This window comes from Carcharodon carcharias, chromosome 16, assembly GCF_017639515.1.
Source record: "Carcharodon carcharias isolate sCarCar2 chromosome 16, sCarCar2.pri, whole genome shotgun sequence".
Classification (NCBI taxonomy): Eukaryota; Metazoa; Chordata; class Chondrichthyes; order Lamniformes; family Lamnidae; genus Carcharodon; species Carcharodon carcharias.
The window spans coordinates 53,588,575-53,611,920 of NC_054482.1; the positions used below are offsets into that span (position 1 = coordinate 53,588,575).

General features: G+C 44.7%; 1 protein-coding gene across 3 annotated transcripts in view; it reads left to right on the forward strand.

The window, feature by feature from the left end:
• Positions 1–23,346, forward strand: part of ror1 (receptor tyrosine kinase-like orphan receptor 1) — a 358,323-nt gene that overhangs the window by 247,493 nt on the left and 87,484 nt on the right. For 2 of the 3 annotated variants that reach the window (XM_041208398.1, XM_041208401.1), the window contains exon 2: positions 1,073–1,141. In XM_041208398.1, coding sequence (XP_041064332.1) covers positions 1,073–1,141 — 69 coding nt within the window. Of the gene's footprint in view, positions 1–1,072; positions 1,142–22,432; positions 22,502–23,346 lie in introns of those variants that run through there. The other variant, XM_041208399.1, reaches the window with a different exon arrangement.

Below are 23,346 nucleotides of genomic sequence, written 5' to 3' on the forward strand. Positions count from 1 at the left end.
AACAACAAGATCTCTCTCTCTCTCTCACTCTCTCTCACTAGGGACAAGTTGTCTAGCAGGCAGTAAGCAGAAAGAAACAGGACAGCCTCTTCAGTTAACCCTGAAGAGACAACCATTTCATCTCTCCCTCTGGGACAAGCCAAAAAGTGTCTCCAACAGAATGTGAATCAGTCAGTTGTACCAAAATTGCCCAACTTAATGGCTGCAACATACCACAATCTACGCCTAATGGACAAGCCAAGGACTGATTTGTATAACTCTTTTTAAACTTTTATTTGGACTCTTAACTTCTCATTCCTGACTTTTGTATGTGTGCGTATGTCTGTGTTTGTGTGTGTCTGTGTGTGTCTTTGTGTGTGTGTGTGTGTGTGTGTGTGTGTGTGAGTGTTTGTGTGTGTGTGTGTTATGTCTATTATTTTTTTCGTCGGCCTTTTGTAACTAATAAACTTATTCTTTCTTTGACTCAAAAAAGCCTAGTTAAATTGGCTCCTTATAAGAAGAAAATACATTTGGATTGGGAAAAGGTATCTGGAGGGTTGGGTAATGCAGTGGGTTAGCAGCATTGTCCTTTCCTTCCTGGGACCTGGGATCCATTTCAGTTGAGATTGACGGAATGAAGATTTCCTCTTGCTGATGGATATAAATAAGGGTCCAGTGTGAAATGAGTTAGCCTGTCTGAACCCACTTCCTAGTGAACGGTGAAGCTATATAAAACTACCTCTGATTTGGCAATAATTAACAATCTCACTTTTATAAGTCAAAGGGATGACTAATGTGAAAAATGGTGGCGTGGGTGTTGCACTGAATTTGGCTAAGGTACATTTCTGGGAGGTAATGGTGGTACTGTACCCAATGCTAATAATGGATGCAGAGAATATTTCCTCTGATTACATGTATTACCTCAAACAACACAGATTCATTAAACAAAAAACAGGAATGAAAAGCTTTTGGCGTTCACCACCACAGCAAAAGAGGGTTTTGATGGATAGGTAGGTTTGATGAAGTATGGTAGGTTCTTACTCAGACTTAATATTGTAGACATTAATAAGTGTTTCCTTTTGGTTTCCTCCAGGAATGGATTTACCAGATGAAACTCAGTTGCAGCCTTCCACCCCAGCATGGAACAGTTCCAGTGACTCAGGCAAGCAACCTTTCAAATAGTAAAGCTCCAGTGAATGATAGAATGCTGCTCACCCCAGCCCTCAAACTTCCACACACATGTGTTTATTATACTGTACAATAGCATTCATGCTGTTAATAATTTTGGAAGTAAAACTGAAAGAGATTCTATAAAAAGGAGTGAAATATTCTTCTGGGATGGTCTACATCTGCAAGTGATTTTACTGAGTATTTGTTTTGTTGGAGCCTGGCTTGAGATGCTGAGACACCAAAATGATACTGTAATTCAAACAGGATGTGTGTTTCAAGGTTTTCTTGAAATTCTGGAGCTTTGATGCTGTCAGAACAGTGTAGTTTAGGTTTCTGTAGCTGTCAAACTTGTGAAATTGTCTAGGTTCAAATGAAACAGTCTTCATTCTAAAATACATAACTTTACATGGACAGCCTGTCAATCTTATAATGTACAGTCCTCTGAGCCTCTCATTTAGCTTTCTCTTCTATTAATTAAAAGAAGCTATTCTCACTTTATTTTCTGCAGTGTTCTTCAAAAGTCATCAACCTCCACTGTTACCAACACCTGTTATTCTTCCTGCTGTTTTTCTGGTCATGTTAATTGTGAGATTTAACAGACTGGGACTCTTTTCTCTAGAAAAGAGAAGGCTGAGGGATGCTCTGATCGATGCCTTTAAGATTATTGAAGGGTTTGACCGGGTTGGTGCAGAGAAGATGATTCCATTTGTATGGGCAGCCTAAACTATGACCATAAATGTAAGACAATCACCAATAAATCCAATAAGAAATTCAGGAGAAACTTCTTTATCCAGAGAATAGATAGAATATAGAACTCGCTACATGGAGTAGTTAAGGCAAATAGCATAGGTGCATTTAAGGAGAAACTACACAAGCATACTAGGGAGAAAGAATGCTGATCTGGTTAGATGAAGAGGGGTGGGAGGAGGCATAAATACTGGCAAGGACCAGTTGAGCTGAATGGCCTGCAATTCTGCGTAGTAAATGTGTGTGCTCCAGGTGTTGAGCTTGTGATTTTGCAGGAGTGCAGCACAATCCCACAGTAAGTTCCTGATCTGAAGCAAGGGCATTGTAGGTAATTGTGAAGTGATGGACGGAACTTTGACCCACAGTGAAAGAAAATCTTTGAGTGATTTGCTGCCCTTTTCCTACATATTGGAGGTTGATGCCAGAGCGTATTGGAAATTTCTTAAGACCAGTGCTCTCTTAAGTGTAAAAACAAATGAAAAAGCTGTGTCAGGAACTCAGTGAGTAAATGCAGCTTCTATTGTGAGCATGATTGCATCAAGCAGGAGGTTCCAGATTCAGTCTGTGATCTATATGGAGTTAGCTGATCTCATCCAGGAAGGGGTGCTACGATGTCCTTGAAACTACAGGGGGGATGGATGGGAAAACCTGCCAGAGTTTTCACCACTGATTATCATCCCATGAGCCCCTGTTGGAAAATATGTGTGTGTGGGGACCTCAAGTGAGGGTTAGACTTGGCTTTAATGCTTTCCACAGATGAATAATCTGATGCCACTCCATCACAAAAGTAAGCCTGCACTAATGGAATCTGGTCCATTAGTGTGTCATCAGCCTCAGGAGAGGAGCAAGAAATTGAAGAGGGAATAAATATCTGTAAGAATTACTGGCAGATCTGCCATAGCATTGCTCTGACAGGAGAGGAATGTCATTGCTGCAGTGCGGAGGTGGGAGACGGATATACACTCTAAGGATTTGGAAGGAAATTTGTGAGCAATCTCCTCAGAGGGGCTGTAACTGTGTTTTGATTAGCTGCTGTAAAATAATTTTTCCTGGAGTATCCACAGGGATTTTCCAGTGCGAGAGTGGTGAAAACCACATAAATGGCCACAATTTTCTGTTTATATTGTTTCTGTAGGGAGTGTGAAAGAAGACCAGGAATCCCCGTGGGAATTCCCCACCATTTTTTCTATCATAAATTCCTCTGTCCACATTTGATGCTGTAATCACACACTCACACCAGTGGTATTGTGTCTCCTGAATTTCCGTAACTTTAAATAATGTTAAACCAATGTATAATATAACAAGAAGCATAAAATGTATAATTTTAAAATTATGGCTAAATTACATATGAAGGCCATGGTTCACTAATGCCCTGCCCCAAAGACCACACTTGATGGTGCAGTAACATGGGAAATCAACTAATAAATATATCTTTGTTACTAACATTTTTAAATGCTATCTATTTAGGATGGGATTTTTATAATGAGGGCTAAGAAGTATAGAAAGTTTTAAAAAATTAGTCATTTACATCTTTCCTGGTTTACCAAATATCTCTGCAATAATACCTTTTGTTACTAAAAGGTTCTACATTGTTAATTAAATCTAAATTTAGAATTTTTATTTGAAGATAGCCTCCAAATTCGAGTGGTGTTTTACAGTGCCTGCAAAGTTTCCAATGTTCATAGAGGATTTGCGGATACCATAGCGCAAAAAATCTTTTAAAAAAATTTTTGTTATGTCACAAATTTAATTTTCAAGACTTGAAAGGACTTTCAAAAATCATTTGAGATAATTACACTGGTTGCCCAATTTTATTGTTAATGTTTGCTGGCAGCTCATTGCTTTCATGGGTAAAATTTTTAGCTCGGTGGGTGGGCGTGTGCCCGGCCCGACCAAACGTAAAATGACGCGCGATAACATCAGGCGTGCATCCCAACGTTATCACGCAATTGCACGATATTTCGGTCAGCGGGCACGCGCCAGAGTCGGCTGTGCACCCACTGAGAATTAAAAGGCCTACTAAGGCCATTAAAGAGTTAATTAAAAGAAATTTTTCGCTGCCCATCCAACCTTACGGTTGGCGGGGAGGTGAAAAGGCCAAGTGGCCTTTGCACTTTTTGGAACCTCATCCACGGGCGGGTGAGGTTTCCAAAAGCAAATAAAAATTAAATAAAAACTTTATTATTTCATTAATAACACGTCCCTGCTAATGCGACAGAGTCACATCAGGGGACGTGTTTCCTATCATTTATAAAATCTTAAATTTTTAAAAAATCAGTTAATCTCCCTGAGGCAGCTCTCTGCTTCAAGGAGATTAGATAGCACGCACTCGTACACATGCGCAAAGGTCACGCACGCCCGGCTCGCAATCCCCACTGCCTGCACAGGCAGCACTGAGCACTGCCACTCCCATTTCACGCCGGGTGGGCCTTAATTGGCCCACCAGTGTGAAATTGCCTTCTGGTCCTGATTGCGCGTGGTGGTCAGCTTCCCGCCCGCCTCCGCTGAGCCCGCATGCCAAGGGCAAAATTCTATCCCATATGTTTTAATTATACAGAATTATACAGCCAACCTGTGCCTAAATAGCATTTAACATTCCCAAAGTAATTTAATACATAAAATACCAGAAAGGAAACGTTTTCCAATGGCATTGAGAAGACATCGCATATGCAGCGGGAAAATATGAGAGAATAGTTGTGGTTATAGATCGATACGGCAGGATTGAACCTCAAGCCAAAACACTGCAAACATGTCAAGAATGGTTTATAACATTAATTATGGAGCTCAGAGTGGAGGGAGGAGGCAATTTACACAACTGGGATTTGATCTTCCCTGTGGTGAAGTTAATGATTAGAGGTGGGGGAGTACAACTAGCAGAAACCTGCTGTGCCTTTTCCTTTTTTTTTATATGATTTTTACTACTAGTTTCCTCCCCTTACCTTCTGAAGGCTCCACATACAAGTGTAGGTTCCATGCATCTGCCCTGTTTAACTGCACACAACAGCAACAAACTGTGTGGCGCAGGTCTATCTTATTGAAGCTTCAGTGAATGCGTAGCTGCTTATTCCATGGTGTTACCCATTAACAGTTGACCTATAATTATGACAATGAGCCACATCAGGTAAAATGCACAATAACTTTACAAAGAGTCCATTACAGTAATGTCATTATTTTACTTTAGCACAAAGTAAATAAATACTATAGACATACTTTTACACCTCACAGATGGACACACGCCCGACCCAATCAGGCGTAAAAACGCAATGTCAATCTGCATGCATGTAATCTTTCAGGTTGGTGGGCGCATGCGGGTGTTGGAGCCCAGCCTGCCATCAATTAAGAGGCCAGTTAAGGCCATTAAAAACCCAGCTGAACCCGATTTTATGTTGCCCGTGCGACTTCACGCTTGTCGCAGGGGCAAAACGGGCAGGCGGGCATCCCACATTTTGCAAAACCCCATCCAAGGACAGGAGAAAAGGGGTCAGCAGCGTTGCCAGTGTGAGTAATGAAGAGTTTAGGAGATAGTTTGCTGCTTATTTGAACAAAACAGCTTCATCTTAGTTCTGAGCTTCATTCTTAGCATTTTCAGGCTTCATTTCAGGATTCATTGGTGTCTCCAAGGCCCCCGGAGGATTTTGACCATGTGGATCTTCCAGGTATCAGACAGCCTTCTGTTACCGTGGTAATGGGGATTGTGGTCTCTACTGATGGCACCTCCTCTGAGGAGGAAGAGAGGGTCAGAAGGGAGACGGGGCCAGGTGTCCCATTGCAGCTTCCAGGGGAACGACCTGTGGGAGGAGAGGTGCTGGCGCAGGGCCAGCAGGTAGAAGGTGCCACTATCCTGCTGCCAGTGTTTGCAGGCGGCGATGCAACTACCTCAATATGTCTGAGGTGCAATGCCAAAGGAGGCTCTGCCTTTCCAGGGAGACCATGACCTCCATTTGTCAGATGATTGGGCCTCAGATCAGCTCCGACTGTGTGGGTGGACACTCCATGCCAGTGGTTCTGAAGATCACAGTGGCCCTCAACTTCTACGTCTCTGGCTCTTTCCAGGGGTCAGTGGAGGATCTTTGTGGAGTCTCAATTAGTTGTCCAAAGTTGCGTCAAACTGGTGACAGAAGTTCTGTTCAGTCAGGTACTGATCTGTATTCTTTACCTTACAAATGAGGCCAGCCAGGCTGAGCGAGCCAGAGGCTTTGCAGCAATTGCTGGGTTCCTCCGCATCCAGGTTGCAATTGACTGCACACATGTGGCCATCTGGGGTCAGCTGGGTGTCTTCATTAACAGGAAGGGATTCCACTCCATGAACGTCCAGATACTATGTGACCACAGGATGCAAATTCTGCAAGCCTGTGCAAGGTACCCTGGCAGCTCCCATGACGTGAACATCATGAGACTCTCCTAGGTGCCGAGGCTCTTCAGTGCTCCAGCCCGACCGGGTGGATGGCTGCTGGGTGACAAGGGCTATTTGTTGAAAAGGTGGCTTATGATGCCTCTCCACCACCCAAGAACAGAGGCAAAGCAGCGTTATAATGAGAGCCATGCCTCCACAAGGGCAGTGATAGGGAGGACCATTGGTCTTGTCAAGATGCGTTTCCGATGCCTGGACCGTTCAGGGAGTGGACTACAGTACCCCCCCAGAGTGGGTGTCACTGATCATGGTTGTATGCTGCGCTCTTCACAATCTGGCATGGGCAAGAGTGAACCCACTGGAGGAACAGGATCTTGACACAGCTGCACAGACCACAGAGGATGAATCCAGTAGTGAGTCAGAAGAGAAGCAGGGTGAGGAGAACATGGAGGCAGATCTTGGTACCCTCCAGGGACACAGGGACACCAGGGATGCCTTGATCCAATGCTCCTTCAGCTAGGTTGCGAAAGATCTGGTACCATCTCATGCCAGAGCTACTGCCTCCATCCCGGATGTCTGAAATGGCCCTTTCAGTTGAACCCAAAGTCCACCCAGTGCCTGTGCGATAAAGTTTAGAGCCACTCACATCCAGCTTTACATACTGGCGTACCCTGCACCAAAAAAAAATAAAAAGGTGAAGCATACTCAGGCCATTATGACAAAAACAAAATTTATCTAATTTTGACAATCCAAACAAATTAACATAACCTTCTCCGGTCTTCATTTCCAGACTAGTAAACATAAACAAACATTACACAACAGAAGATCACCGGTGACCAGTCCCTCTTGTGCTTATGGTGCCTTAAACTTAGGTTTGCGAATGCCACATCTTGGTGCCCCCACCTCGATGGCAGTGGAGATAGCCTGCTAACTCTGGTGTCTTGGTCGTCCTCTGGCCAATGGAGCCTGTGATGGCCCCGCCTGGGAGGGAGCAGCCAGTGCACGGCTGGCATCTCCCCAGTCATCACAGCCTCATTGGACGCCACAGCCTCATCGGGTGGAGGAACTGCTGCCCTCATCCAGATCACCCTGAGAGGAGCCTGCAGAGACAACAAGCAGGTTATGCACCAATGTGAGGACACTCTGGATCTTCCCGCTCACCATTGATGTATGGGCACCTAGCTGGGATATTGGGTGCCACATCCATCTCCCACATTGGCACTAACCACCTGAGGTCATTGTCCGTGTGAGGGCTTGCAGGCCTGAGCGCAACCCCAGGAACCCCTGATTCTCTTCCTGGAGCTGCCTGTCCATGACAGTTGCCACTCTCTCAATGGAGGAGGCCGTGCACACGGCCATGAGGGCCAACGCAGTGCTGATGGTCCACGTGGACTCCTCCACAACGGAGACGCATGCCCTCATGGATTTCCACCAGATCCTCCCACATATCCCATTGGACATCCAGCATCTGCCACCTAATGGATGACTTCAGAGGCTCATCACCTGCCTTCGTCTCAGCATTGTCCTGGTCTCCAGCAGTCCTCTGACTGCCAGTGCCCTGGGCACTCTCTGCCTCCACCTCCTCCTCAAGTAAGTGTGAAGTGCCCTCACTGCTGTGCAACTACATTCTAGTGAACGATCTAACACCCACTGAGGTGCTGATATCTGCGTTGGTGCCTGGTTCAAAGAGTGCGAGTGACCCAGGTGCATGAGAAGCCAGACTTTAGCACTTCAACATATGATCCATGCCAACATGGTACTCACCCTTCCTGTGCACAGCAGGTCATTAAACCTTTCGCAGCACTGCACCATGTGCACCACACAGCATCGTGGCCACTGACCAGTGCTGACATCTCCCATGGTCTCTTTGTGAGGTGCGGTGCCTCCTCCTCCCACCTCTGGGGACAAGATTGTCCCTCCTGGCAGCCACCTCCTCCCAGAGGACGGCAAGGCACTCGTCGGTAAAGCGAAGGTCCAAGTGCCCATCCAACTTGCCCTCTTGCCTGGTGTCTCCAGCTGCACTGGTTTAGAATGTTGCAAATATGTTCTTCCCTGGCAGACTTCAAGGAGCTGCCTGTGCTGTTTTTGAACCGGCCGCCGGGCCGCCATTGGATGCAGCAGCCGATAGGCCCCCGCCCCCACCTGGCCCTTCACAACCACGGGGAAGACGTGTTTCACGCTGGGTGGGCCTTAATTGGCCAGCCATTGTTAAATTGCGGTCGGGGGCCAATTGTGGGGCACGTTTCCCAGCTGGTCACGGGCCTGCCATTCACGCCGTCCATCAAGGGTAAAATTCAGGCCTATGGCTTTAAATATGGCGTTAAGTGTTTTTGAGGGCAGGGAAAGAAGAAATGGAAAATTTACCCCCTCAAAAAACAGAGAAAAGGCAGGGAAGAGGTCATAGCCTATTTTTTTTTAATTCATTTACGGGAGGTGGGCATTGCTGGCTAGGTCTGCATTAATTGCCCATCTCTAATTGCCCTTGAGAAGGTGGTGGTGAGCTGCCTTCTTGAACTACTGCAGTCTGTGATGTAGGTACACCCACAGTGCTGTTAGGGAGAGAGTTCTCGGATTTTGACCCAGCGACAGTGAAGGAACGGTGATATATTTCCAACTCAGGATGGTGAAGGGGAATTCTAGGTGACGGTGTTCCCATGTATCTGCTGCCCTTGCCCTTCTAGATGGTAGTGGTTGTGAGTTTGGAAGATGCTGCCTAAGGAGCCATGGTGAATTTTTGCAGTGCATCTTATAGATAGTGCACACTGCTGCCACTGTTCATCAGTGGTGGAGAGAGTGAATGTTTGTGGAATCAATTGGGCTGCTTTGCCCTGGATGGTGTCAAACTTCTTGAGTGTTGTTGGAGCTGCATTCATCCAGGCAAGCGTTGAGTATTCCATCACACTCCTGACTTGAGCTTTGTCGATGGTGGACAGGCTTTGGGGAGTCAGGAGGTAAGTTACTTGCCACAGGGTTTCTAGCCTCTGATCTGCTCTTGTAGCCATATTATCTATATGGCTGGTCCAGTTTAGTTTCTGGTCAATGGTAACCCACAGGATGTTGACAGTGGGGGATTTTTTTTTATATTCGTTCATGGAGTGTGGGCGGTACTGCCTATTCCAGGATTTATTGCCCATTCCTAATTGCCCTTGTTCAGAGGGCATCTAAGAGTCAACCACATTGCTGTGGGTCTGGAGTCACATGTAGGCTAGACCAGGTAAGGACAGCAGATTTTCTTTCCAAAAGGACATTTGGTGATGGGAATGTCAAGGGACGATGGTTAGATTCTCTCTTGTTGGAGATGACCATTACCTGGCACTTGTGTGGCGTGAATGTTACCTGCCACTTGTCAGCCCAAGCCTGGATATTGCCTAGATCTGGTTGCATTTGGACATGTGCTGCTTCAGTACCTGAGGAGTCGTGAATAGGGCTGAACATTGTGCAATCATCAGCAAACATCCCTACTTCTAACCTTATGATGGAAGGAAGGTCATTGATGAAGCAGCTGAAGATGGTTGGGCCTAGGACACTACCCTGAGGAACTCTTGCAGTGATGTGCTGGAACTGAGATGACAGACCTCTAACAACCACAACCATCTTCCTTTGAGCTAGGTATGACTCCAACCAGCTGAGTGTTTCCCCCCTGATTCCCATTGACTCTAGTTTTGCTAGAACTCCTTGGTACCACACTCAGTCCAATTCTGAGCCAAAGCTATAGTGAGGTCAGAAGTTGAGTGACCCTGGCAGAACCCAAACTGAGTGTCAGTGAGCAGGTTATTGCTAAGCAAGTGCCACTTGAGAGCACTGTTGATGACCACTTCCATCATTTTTCTGATGGGACGGTAATTGGCTGGGTTGGATTTGTCCTGCTTTTTTTGTCCTGTACAGGACATAGGACATTGGTAGCAAATATTAATTTTCCTTTTAATGCAAGAACCTGAAAGGTTTTTTATGATCTGTTATTTAAAATACCGCATAACAGCACAAAAGGATTTGAAATTCTGCCAGAGTAGAGAAGGGGGAGGTGAGCTTTTAACTTTGAGGAGAAATGGTACAATTCCATGAAATTATAACATAAAAGATTTATAGTCATTTGGTAGTACAGAACTTGAGTGCTGCTGAAAAAAGAGACATGTCTAAGCTTTTCATCTTGCACTCATCAGGACACTCACAAAAATACCAATATAAGGGGGAAAACAACAGTTTATACTGTATGTGAAGAGAGTGCTGATAGGTTGGCATGTGGCATTGCCATAGAGAATGCACCACTGATAGTGACTGTTGCTTAATTGCCAAGCATTGTTTGAAATTTAAACCTGGCAGCTTGATCTGAGGAATGAGACAACAAAAAGCTGTCACTTATTTTGTTTAGCTGAGACAGGCACAATGTATGTACATGTTTTTTCACAATGGGCAGGGTAAAGACTGTACCCAGCCAGCCCATGCTTGCAAAACTCAATACCCAGTGTCCAACATTTGATGTGATTCTACGATTGGAAGACATTTAGAAACATAGAAACTAGGAGCAGGAGTAGGCCCTTCGAGCCTGCTCCGCCATTCAATATGATCATGGCTGATCCTCTATCTCAACATCATATTCCTGCTTTCTCTTCATACCCCTTGATGCCCCTAAATCCAAAAAAATTATTAATTTCTTTCTTGAATATATTCAGTGACCCGGTCTCCACAGCCTTCTGTGGTAGAGAATTCCACAGACTGACCACCCTGAGTGAAGACACTTTTCCTCATCTCAGTCTTAAATGGCCTACCCCATATCCTGAGACTGTGGCCCTTGGTTCTAGACTCCCCAACCAGGGGAAATATCCTCCTTGCAACTAGTCTGTCTAGCCCTGTTGGAATTTTATACGTTTCAATCAGATCCCCTCTCATCCTTCTAAACTCTAGTGAATACAGGCCCAGTCGAATCAATCTCTCCTCATATGACAGTCCTGCCATCCCTCGTATCAGCCTTGTGAACCTTCGCTGCACTCCCTCTATGGCAACTATATCCTTTCTTAGGTAGGGAGACCAAAATGCACACAATACTCCAGGTGTGGTCTCACCAAGGCCTTGTATAACTGCAGTAAGACATCCCTACTTCTGAACTCAAATCCTCTTGCAATGAAAGCCAACATTCCATTTGCCTTCCTAATTGCTTGCTGCACCTGCCTGTTTACGTTCATTGACTGGTGTACAAGGCCACCCAGATCCCTTTGTACATCCACATTTCCCAATATATCACCATTTAAATAACACTCTGCCTTTCTGTTTTTCACACCGAAGCGTATTATCCATGTATTATCCGCATATTATCACATATGTCCATGTTATACTGCATCTGCCATGTGTTTGCCCACACACTCAACTCCTGTAAATTGCTCTGAAGCCTCCTTGCATCCTCCTCACAACTCACAATCCCACCCAGTTTTGTGTCGTAAAATGTTTGTTAAATATTCCTCAATGTGCTAAGAATTTTGCTGACAACCAATTTAAGATTGTCAGTCTGGCTCACAGTGTAATGCATGTGTGTGTACTGGAAGCTATGTATATTAATACACAGAGCCCTGTTCTTTGCAGACAGAAAGGGCATGTACATACAGTGCTCCTGTTTCAGCTAAACAAAATAAGTGACAGTCATTCACTGACTCATTTCTTAGGGCAATGCCTTGATCAATCAGGGTCAAGCTGCCTGGTTAAAATTTCAAACAATGCTTGGCAGTTAACTGTCAGTCACCATCAATGGTGCATTCTCCATGACAACGCCGCTTGCCAGCCAATCAGCATAAATTGTTGCTTTCCCCTTTAGATTGGTATTCTTGCGAGTGTCCTGATGAGTCCAAGATGAAAAGTTTGGCCATGTCTCTTTTTTTAGCAATAATAAAATATTTGTCACTTTTTATCAAGAACTTGAGAGATCAACTAGTAATGGAGGCTAAGAAAACGAGATTTGCAGTGAGTTAGCTAAAGGCCAGTGTTCTTGAGCATCAGTTACAAAACTTGGCAAGAAATAATCATTCCAGTGATTAGGGATTAAACACATTGGCTTAAATGTGGTACAAAACAGGAAGGTTTCAGTTTTGATCCTGATCTCCTTTGCTGCTGAGCACAGGGCTTGCTGGATGAAAAAAGCCCAGCAAGGTCCAAATCATTTGCTTTCTCCCATCCTAGTAGTTGCATAATGCAACCATAATGGAGTTGTTAACTAATTGTAACAATCAACCGCTATCAATTAGTCTACAGTAGACCCAGACATGACGTGAGGAAAACCCCAGTGGTGGAGAGCTTTGGGAACCGTGGGTTCGAAGTTGACTTTTTCCTTCCACGCATTCTACATTTATCACATGTTATGTCTCAAGTTACTCATATACTCTATCCCAAAATAGTATTTTCTGAACAAAATCTATCTAATTTGCATCTCAGTGAATCAAAACTAACTGTTCCCACCATTTTTCTACCGCTCACTGAAATATTGGGCAGTGTTTTACATTCCCCTGGAAGCAGGCTTGCAGGCAGAGAGGGCATAAAATTGGTTAGCATGGCGAGAAGTGCCATACCTGTTGAAATTTTCTGCTGGAATTTTACCAGTAGCTAGGGAGCTTTCGGGTGCCTGCCTACCCTTAGGCCAATTTAAGTCCTTAAGTAGTGAATTAGTGGTCACTTAAGGGCCTCCTCTTACCACCACTGGTATTTTACCAGTGGAGGTCCACAGCACGTGGCGGGGCTAGTTAATCCCTGGTCACCTGACTATGGGCTTGGCGGTTTCCTTCCTGTTTGGGCACCTTGTGCCTAACTGAGCCCCCCCCCCCCCCCCCCCCCCCCCCCCCCAACCCCCCACCACCGGCCCATGCCCCCACAAATGTACTTGCTGCCCCCACTTGATCACCCCCCGTGCTGTCCCCACTCGTTCTACCACCCCTCACCCTAAACCATCTTGCTTGGTATCAGAGCCCAGCGATGATCCACATAGTGAACTGCAGTTCCAGCAGTGGCCACACCTCTCAGTTGTGCAGCCAGGACTGTAGAGCTGCCAGCCTGCTGGCAGCTCTTAGAAGCAGGACTTCTTCCCAGATGGGGGCAGCAGTCTTGACCTCAGCGAATTAACAGCTGATGGCCATTAAATCACGTTGGGCCTTCCTGGCCAGGTGGAGACTGGCTTGCTTTTAACCGTTAAACTGGGCATACAGGGTTACTGTCTCCACATAAAAGCCCAACGGCTGTGCAAGTGTTGCAATGGCTTTCACATCCGTAGACTAGAGGGAGAAAAGATAACAAGAGTCACTGCTGCTTATCACTATCTCATGCCCTCATAGTGAAATGCATTGGGATTGCCGAAGAGAGAATTGTGCAAAGCTTTAATATTCTCCAAGGCCATGTACCCTTTCCACACTCATTTGTGTAGACTCTGATATGAAGAAAAGTTCCTCCACAAGGCAAGATTTTATTTATCATTATCCCTGTTGATAGAAGATCCCCCCCACCCACCCCAAGTAGCTTTGCAACACTGTACCGTCTGAGGGCCTACCATAGACAGAGATGACAGCTGGGCCAGTGGCGTTGAAATCCACACACACATCAAAATATTAAAAATTTTAAAGTTGAGATGCTCCCGCGATAGAAAGGATGTGTAAAGGTCAATATATCCTGGGCCAGCCTTAGCAAACTGCCAGTGTTAATAGCTAGCTGAGCAGCTGTGAGCACGCCTACAAGAAAGACAGCAGTATAAAATAAAAGGAAAATACTGCGGATGCTGGAACTCTAGAACAAAAACAAAAATACCTGGAAAAACTCAGCAGGTCTGACAGCATCTGCAGAGAGGGATACAGTTGACGTTTCGAGTCTGTATGACCCTTCATCAGAACTAAGACTCAAAGAAATGAGATGAAATATAAGTTGGTAGAGGGGAATGGATGGGACAGGTAGAGCTCGATAGGGGGCCAATGATAGGTGGAGGCCAAGAAGAGACTGCCAAAGATGTCATAGACAAAAGAACAAAGGGGTGTTGACAGTGGTGATATTGTCTAAAGGATGTGCTAATGGATCCTTTAAGGGTAGAAAGCAGGACGAGCAAGTGGCAGATGGCGGGTGGGAGTCAGGGGAAGGGATCAAAATGGGCTAAAAGGTGGAGATGAAACAATAGATTGAAATAAATTGAGGAAAGTGCAAGTGAAGTTCGTTCCCTCTGGGACACCCTGGTCCACTCCTCCATCAGCCCCTACACCTCAACCCCCTCCCACGGCACCTTCCCATGCAACCGCAGAAGGTGCAACCCTTTGCTTCCTCCCTCCTCACCGTCCAAGGGCCCAAACACTCCTTTCAAGTGAAACAGCGCTTCACATGTACTTCCCTCAATTTAGTCTACTGCATTTGTTGCTCTCAACGCGGTCTCCTCTATATTAGAGAAACCAAACGCAGACTGGGTATTCGCTTTGCAGAACACCTTCGGTCTGTCCGCATGCATGACCCAGACCTCCCTGTCACTTGCCATTGCAACACACCACCCTGCTCTCATGCCCACATGTCCGTCCTTGGCTTGCTGCAATGTTCCAATGAAGCTCAACGCAAACTGGAGGAACAGCACCTCATCTTCCGACTAGGTACTTTACAGCCTTCTGGACTGAACATTGAGTTCAACAATTTCAGATCATGAACTCTCTCCTCCAACCCCACCCCTTTTCCGATCCCCCTTTTGCCGATAATTTATAATTTTTTTATAAATATATTTTTCTTTTCCCTCCTATTTTTAAATTTATTTTGATCTATTGTTTCACCTCCACCTTTTAGCCCCTTTCGATTCCTTCCCCCGCTCCCACTAGGGCCATCTGCTACTTGCTCACCCTGCTTTCTACCCTTAATGGATCCATTAGCACATCCTTTAGATAATATCACCACCGTCAACACCCCTTTGTCCTTTTGTCTATGACATCTTTGGCAATCTCTTCTTGGCCTCCGCCTATCACTGGCCCCCTATCGAGCTCTACCTGTCCCACCCAGCCCCCTCTACTAGCTTATATTTCATCTCATTTCTATGTGTCTTAGTTCTGATGAAGGGTAATACGGACTTGAAACGTCAGCAGTATAAAATTACAGGTAAGAATTAATTTTTGGAGTTCCGCCCACCAGAAACAAGCCTTGTAAGATGGTCCTACCCTCTCCTTTGAAATAACATTGATTTTGCAGGCTCGGGAGACCAGCTCTCTCAGATCCTCTTTGCCCTCCCCACAAGCATTCCTGTGACATGGTTATGGGGAAGCATTGGCTGCAGCTCAAAGTTGGTCTGTTCATTTTAGTAGGAGCTGGAACTTTAGACTAGTCTGGGAGCTGATCCAGAATCTCCTAATCATGGGAAAGTCTGTACACAGTACACAGCAAGTATTATCGGGTTCCTGGGGATGAATGGCTTCAAATCAGCAAATAATTCCTTGAACACTCATGGACCAGACTTTTCTTCTTCAAATAATCGGGGTTGGATGCCAGGCCTACACTGGAAAATTAAAAATAGTGTAGATATAACATTTGAAGGGTCCTATATTAGCTCAGGCAACCTTAACACAATGGCACTGGTGAACCTTTCGATCACTAACAACACACTGAACAGGAGTGATTGACTGATATTATGCTGTACATCAATCAGAGTGTTCATGAAGATATCTTTTATTGGGCTCTGCCTATTCTATTTTAAATGGTTAACATAAAACATTCCTTCTACCTGCCTGACCTCCTTTTTCTACTGTCCTGAAGGTGCTGACTATGCTAAGGTTTCCAACAGCTCTCCAATATTCACCTAACTGCCCATTCCTCATGTGTGAGACCAGCTGTTTGACCATGGAAGACATCACATCCAAGCCTCTGCTCTTCAGCCTGCTCTCACCCAAAGTCAACAGACATTTTTCAATGGGGACATTGGATAGTGACTGATTTTTCCACCCTCCGGATTAGAGGTTCTGAGGCTGTTACGGCACCAAAACTCCTGCTCCAGTTGAGACTGAGTATCTCAGCACAGATTGGGAATCAAAGCTGTGGCCTTATTGTTCTACGTAGCTCAGTTAAACACTGGTCAGTATTTGCATGGCAAAGCACCAAGAAGTGGGCCTTATTTTCTTAAATCACTTGAAAAGATAGTTTTAAAAAATCTATATTTTCAAAAATAGTTATCCAATAATTGATTTTGTTTAAGTGTAATAATTTATAACAGACCAACCACAAACTATTTAACCGCTTCAAAGCAAAGGAAAACAATGATGGAAATTTAGAAGCCTTAGGGAGAATTTTTCTTACGGCGAGCGGAGGCAGGGGCGGAGCTGATCGCCACTCTCTATCGGCTGCACACCGCCATTTTACGTGGGCGGGCCAATTAAGGCCCGCCCAGCGTAACGCATGGCCAGTAGCGCTCAGCACTGCCTGTGCGGGCGGGGGGAAGACGTTGACATTTTGGCAGGCGTGCAGCCACCTCCGGTGCACGCCCGCCGAACAAAATATTGAGATGACGCGCGGTGACATCAAGATGCAAGCCCAATGTCATTGTGCGTCATTTTGCCTGCCAGGCTCGCCCCCACACACCGACCAGAAGGTTCAGCCCCTTGAATCCAAAGTACTGCTCATTGATTGTGACTTTCACACTAAACCCAAGTGCTTCCCAAACTATTTTCCAATGTTTGCCCATTTTAACACTGACCACAGATGGCAATAAAGTCAAAATGGAAATAAAGCAACATTGTAATATTTAGTATATAATTATTAAAATTCATATGTTATAGATCAGCAAATGGTACGTAACTATGAAAATCTGTGCTTTAAAGTAGTTTGAAAAATATTATTATTTCATGTATTTATGTAGGTTTCAGCCAAGCGCTCCATATTCCCCACTGACAGAAGGCTCAGTGAAGCCCCTCTCATCCTGGCCCTGCATGGCCATGCATGATGCCTGTTGCAGATTGCCCCCTACAAAGACGGTGGCTGTGTATGTGTCCTGCTGCATAAGAACACAAGAACATATGAAATAGACCACATGGCCCATCGAGCCTGTTCCACCATTCAGTACGATCATGGCTAATCATGGGCTTCAACTCCATTTTTCAGTCCATTCCCCATATCCCTAAATTCCCCAAGACCCCCAAAATACTTCTGTGCCAGTCTTAAATGTATTCAATGATGGATCATCCATAACCCTCTGGGGTAGAGAATTCCAAAGATTCACAACCTTTTGAGTGAAGAAATTTCTCCTCATCTCAGTCCTAAATGATAGCTCTTTAACCTGAGACTGCGCCCCTGTGGTTTTGACCACCCGACCAATGGAAACAATCTTTAGTGTCTGCCCTCTCAGCCCCTTCAGATTCTGTAGGTTTCAATGAAATCACCTCTCATTCTTCTAAACTCCAGAGAATATATACCCATTTTATAACCCGGACCTATCCTCGGGAGAGGCCAGCAGCTGCTGCCCCACTCGGTACAAACATGGGACATTCAGGGTTTACAGCCAACACGAGATATTTATGAAGCCTCCCCACCCACTCATTGGGTAATCATTGCCTATTGCCCCACCTCGGAGAGAGACAGAGAAACAAGCAGGGCAAGGGCAAGACCGGCTACCATCTGGGCCTTGGTACTGGTGAGGGGTGCAATCTTGGAGGAGAGAGAGCTTGCAACCCCATCCGCTGTTTCTGAAACACCAAAAGCAGTTGTGACCCACAGCTTGGGAAATGCTGCTCTACTCACTGAATTGGAGAAGCTCCTTCTGGTGGCTCAGGTCCCGGACTTATCAAGGTAACATAACCTAGGAACAGTCAATTGCTCATCCTCAAAGAATGGTCACAGACCTCCGGTATTGAAGGTTCAGGGGAACTATACCATACCATTAGTCATGGGGCAGAATTTCCACCTCAGCGGGCAGGCATGCGCCCGACACGCTCGAGTGTGAAATGACACATGGTGACATCGGTGAAAAATTCTACCCCTGAAATATCACTTGAAGGACCAAACTGAAAAGGCAAATGTTGCTGGATATTTGCCTCATTCATGATGTTCTTACATGCATAAAGTTTGAGAACAAAGAGCCAGAGTGAGGTACTGAGCTGGGTACAAATTAGCTGCCATGTTTGCTACATTCCAACAATGGCTACACTTCAAAAGTGTTTCATTGGCTGTAAAGTGCCTTGAGATATGCTGGGGTCATAAAAGGCGCTATATAAATGCAACTCTTTCTTCTTACTGCTTTGGATCAATATATGATGATGCCTGCTCAAAACTGAGTTGTAGATGTTGCTTGAGGACAAGATGTGGGCTAAATTTTAATTCTGGGACTGGGATCCCATGCCAGATCATTTCCAGTCCCTGACCCCGCATCATGTTGGCCCCTGAGGCCCAATGCAATTTTTAATGAGCAGGCCAATTAGTGGCTTGGGAGCGCACTCAGCTTACAATTAAACATAGTGGACAGCTCTCGAGGCCGGAAGGCCAATAGGAAGCTTTCTGACAATGAGAGTTCAGCAGTCTCACTGGCAGAAGTGCGAGCTTCTGATGGAGGTAAGAGAGAGAGGGAGCAGCTCAAAAAGATTGAAAATGAAATTTATACTGGCCACAGTAGCCAGACTGTTAATTTGGATCATATGACAGCGTTGGAAAACAAGGAAGGTTTCACAGAGAGCAACAGGATAAATATCCAGGTAATCTGTTGTGTAGTGATGCTGGTTGAGGGATAAATATTGGCCAGGATTTTGGTATTGGTTATATTACAGTTACTTGGAATCACTACTGCTCAGGTGACCTGTAGCCCGAGCTATGGCTTTCTCAGAGTGTCAGCTGAGACATTCAAGGAATGGAAGGGGTGTGGGGGTTGTGGTTTCAAACGATGCTGGAGTGCTGGCCTGCTGCTTGCAGGGGGCAGGGAGGGAAGGGGTTCAGCTGTCAATGTCCCCAAACCAAAATGTTCCAAAATGGCCTAGAGGTAGGAACATGCAGCTAACAGGCAGGCCAGCCAGTCACGGGGAATTGCGGCCGCCCCTGCTTCTAGTCTACACCTTCCAGAGATTGAAAACTCAGACTGGAATATCTGGCCATTTATTTCATTGCAGTCCTTCCTATACACAAAATTGGCTGCTACCTTTCCTACACTTCAACAGCATGTTTTTAGCTTTAAAGCTGCTTGAAACGCTCGGAGATTGTGAAAGACACTAAATAAATGCAATTTATTTTTCTCTGTGATATTCTCTATCATTCAATAGTCTACCGGCATTTACTGCCAGACACAGACAGAAACGACGGCTGCTTAGGCGAGGTATATAAGTGACACATATGGAGCTCTATTTCTGAATGACCCTGTTTCCATGAGAGCAAATAGCTGGAGAAAAAAGTGTGACAGGAGGAAATAGAATTTCCTGGGATGTCTAAGATCTATGAAGTATTTTTTTTTAATTATTTAACTGCAAGAGCCTAGAGTCCCTGCTGAGTCTGAGATAAGTTTAAAGTGAGGAGGCTCAGGCACACGCTAGCCAACATAAACCAATCTGAGAAATTAGCTTATGTTCTGCATAAAGTTGCTATGGAGAGTGTAAAGGATTTCTTTGAGTAATAAAACAAAGAATGGTTGTTCTGGGGTTAATTCTTAACAGAAAGTAACAGGGTCGAGGGGTTGGTACGTGGTGGGGAACAGAATTTCCAATTGGTTTTAATTAAACTTACAGTTGTACAGTATAAAGAATCTCTGTCTCAGATGGCAGGATCTGTCTGTCATTTTGATGCCTTAATATCATAAATTACTGAATGTTCCATATGTTGGCAAATCAACTCTCTAATATTGGAACAAGATGGCAGCTGTGGTTATAGAGCTTTTGAGTTCTATTCTTTGTAATCAGGGACGAACTGGAAGATATTGAGAAAAAAACATGTGGCTCTATGAGACGAGAGCTGAATAGCAAGGGATCAAAAAGGATTACCTAAGTGCATCTTGTACAATATTTTCAGATTTATCATCTAGCCGTGGCTCAGTGATAGTCCTCTCATCACTGAGTCAGAAGGTCATGAGTTCAGATATTCCACTCCAGAAACTTGAACGCACAATCCAGGCAGACACTTCAGTGCAGTATTGTGGGAGTGCTGCACAGTTGGAGATATTTCAGATGATACGCTAAACCAAAGCCTTGACAGCCTTCTCAGGTAGGCATAAAAGATCCTATGGCAGAGTTTGAAAAACAGGGTAAGTTTCACAGAGAGCAACAGGATAAATATCCAGGTAATTTGTAGTCTAGTGATGCTGGTTGAGGGATAAATATTGGCCAGGATTTGGTGTTGATTATATTACAGTTACTTGGAATCACTACTGTTTAGATGTTGGTGATATAAAAACAGGAAATGCGTGAAAAACTCAACAGGTCTGGCAGCATCTGTGGAGAGATAAGCAGAGTTAACATTTCAAATCCATATGCCTTCTTCAGAGCTTGGTGGTGGTTTTGCTATTTCTAGAGGTGCTAAGACCCATCTAAGTACAGTAACATGCACAATAGGGCATTAACTTAGTTGTTGGTGACCTTTCATATTGTGTGCAGTTTTGGTCTCCTTACCTAAGAAAAGATTTACTTGCTATAGAAGGAGTGCAGCGAAGGTTCACCAGACTGATTCCTGGGATGACAGGATTGTCATATGAGGAGAGATTGGGCTGACTAGGCCTGTATTCGCTGGAGTTTAGAAGAATGAGAGGAGATCTCATTGAAATGTATAAAATTCTGACAGGGATGGACAGACTGGACACAGGGATGATGTTTCCTCTGGCTGTAGATTCTAGAACAAGGGGTCACAGTCTCAGGATATGGGGTAGGCCATTTAGGACTGGGATAAGGGGAAACCTCTTCAGTCAGAGGTTAGACCATTTAGGGCTGAAATGAGGAGAAACTTCTTCATTTAGAGGTGGTGAACCTGTGAATTCTCTACCACAGAAGGTTGTGGAGGCCAAGTCACTGAATATATTTAAGAAAGAAATAGATAGATTTTTGGACTCCAAAATTGTCAAGGGATATGGGGAGAGACCAGGAGTATGGCGTTGAGATAGAGGATCAGCCATGATCAATTGATTGGTGGAGCAGGCTCGAAGGGCCAAATGACCTATTCCTGCTCCTATTTTCTATGTCCTCAGTCTTCTGGTCAGTGTGCGGGGAATGGGGTGGGGGATGTGGTGGGGGGGTGGGGGGTGTGGTGGGGGGTGGTGGGGGGTGGGGGCTCACCGATGCGTAAAATGACATCCATCCCAACGTCACCGTGCGTCATTCCAACCTTCAGTTCAGCAGGCACCCACCGGAGTTGGCTGCATGCCCACCGAACTGTCAAAGAACTATTAAGGCTGTTAATAATCTAATTAAGCTGGTTGTCTGGGCTGCCCGTCCAACCTTAAGGTTATTGGGCAGGCGAAAAACCCAGGCAGCCTTCGCATTTATCATGAGACCTCATCCACGGGTGGGATGAGGTTTCATGAAGGTTTTATAAATTGAATAAAAATTTTTATTAAAATTCATTGACATGTCCCAGCTCATGTGACACATGAGGCACATGTCTGAATAATTTTTTTTTCTTTATTTCAATTCTTCATAATGAAACTAATCTCCCTGCAGCAGCTCTGTGCCCCAGGGAGATTTCTGCACTCTTTCGCACGCATGCGCAAAAGAGCACAGGTCCCGACTCCCCCTCCTCCCCTCGCCTGCACAAGGAGCACTCAGCACTTCCAGGTGCGTATGACGTGTGCCCACTCACACCCAGCCTGTCCAACGGGGAGAAAATTGTCCCCTATGTTTCTATATTTCTGCCATTGGTGGCTTAGCCTGGCCAAATGGGCCAATGGTGTTTCGCTCGGTGATCTGTTCCTACTTTCCCAACAACTTGGGAGAGCATGGTGGAGAGAAATAAAGCTATAGACTAGAAATTAAAAGCAACTGTTTTTCTTAGTTGTTCTGGAAGCAGCTCTGCAATATAAGTAGGACATAATATTTAACTTCAAGAGAATGGTGGGTGGTTATATGCCTCACTGAATACTTAGTTTTATTAATACACAATCAGTGCTATTAAAACTCAGACAGTCTATTATTTGTAAGACTCATGTTTAGGGCGTTTTGAAATTTTAATTTACTCCCACAAGCCTGCCAATCCCCGTGCGTGTGCTGTACCTTCAGGTGGCCCTGATGATTCATTACTGTAGAATGACTTTGTTGGATTTGCCAGTGGAATATGGAACGCGGTAGCTCCCATGCCGAACTACCAGCGGTATGTCTCATCTTGAAAGTAGGTAACAAAGTGTTTGGAATTTACAAATTAATTAGCAGTTAAAATTGGCAAGAGATGTACAAGCTGCAACATTTAAGAAATGATGGTTTTAGAGAGATTGGCAGTCAAACATGTTTTGTGATAAATAGAGGGAAAAAAGACTTTAAACAGATTTGAAGATTTTCCTTTCTTTGCTGGGTGTTTTACAACATTACAACTTAGCAGCTCAGGTTAAGATGTCTGAGAAGAGAAATTTTGTAAACGAGGGCATGTTAAAACAGGAGTCAAATGTTTCACAGCCAGGAAATTTCTTTCTCTGGATATCAAGATTGCATTTGTGTCAAGTTAGTTGCCCTTTTTATATAAAAAAGAAGTTAATTTTTTTCTGCCTAGTTTTCTTCTTGTTTCCCTCTTCATTAAAGGTGCTAACTTATTATGCGGACCATTTCAGGAGCTCCAGACAATTTTGATTACCTTATCTGGGTGCCCATTCTTCATGAGCTAAGAAATTCAATTTATTCAGCCTGTTTGACCACAGAGGCATCACGTATGCTATCTTTAATACCATTTAATAAATACTATCATAACCCAGCCTAATCCTTTCCTCAGCTGACATCTACACAAGTATATTTTTCAGGAGGAGCCAATGCAGCTGAAGAATTACTTTTGAAGTAATCATTGTTGTTACATTAGGAAATGTGATGACCAAATGAAAACAGCAAGGTCCCACAAACAGCAATCAGATAAATCAACACTTAAACTATTTTCAAAGAGGGATTAATATTGCCCAGCACAACAGGAGATTTCCCTGCTCCTCTTTGAATATTGTCATCGGAACAACCTCAGTTACATGTATCAGACAA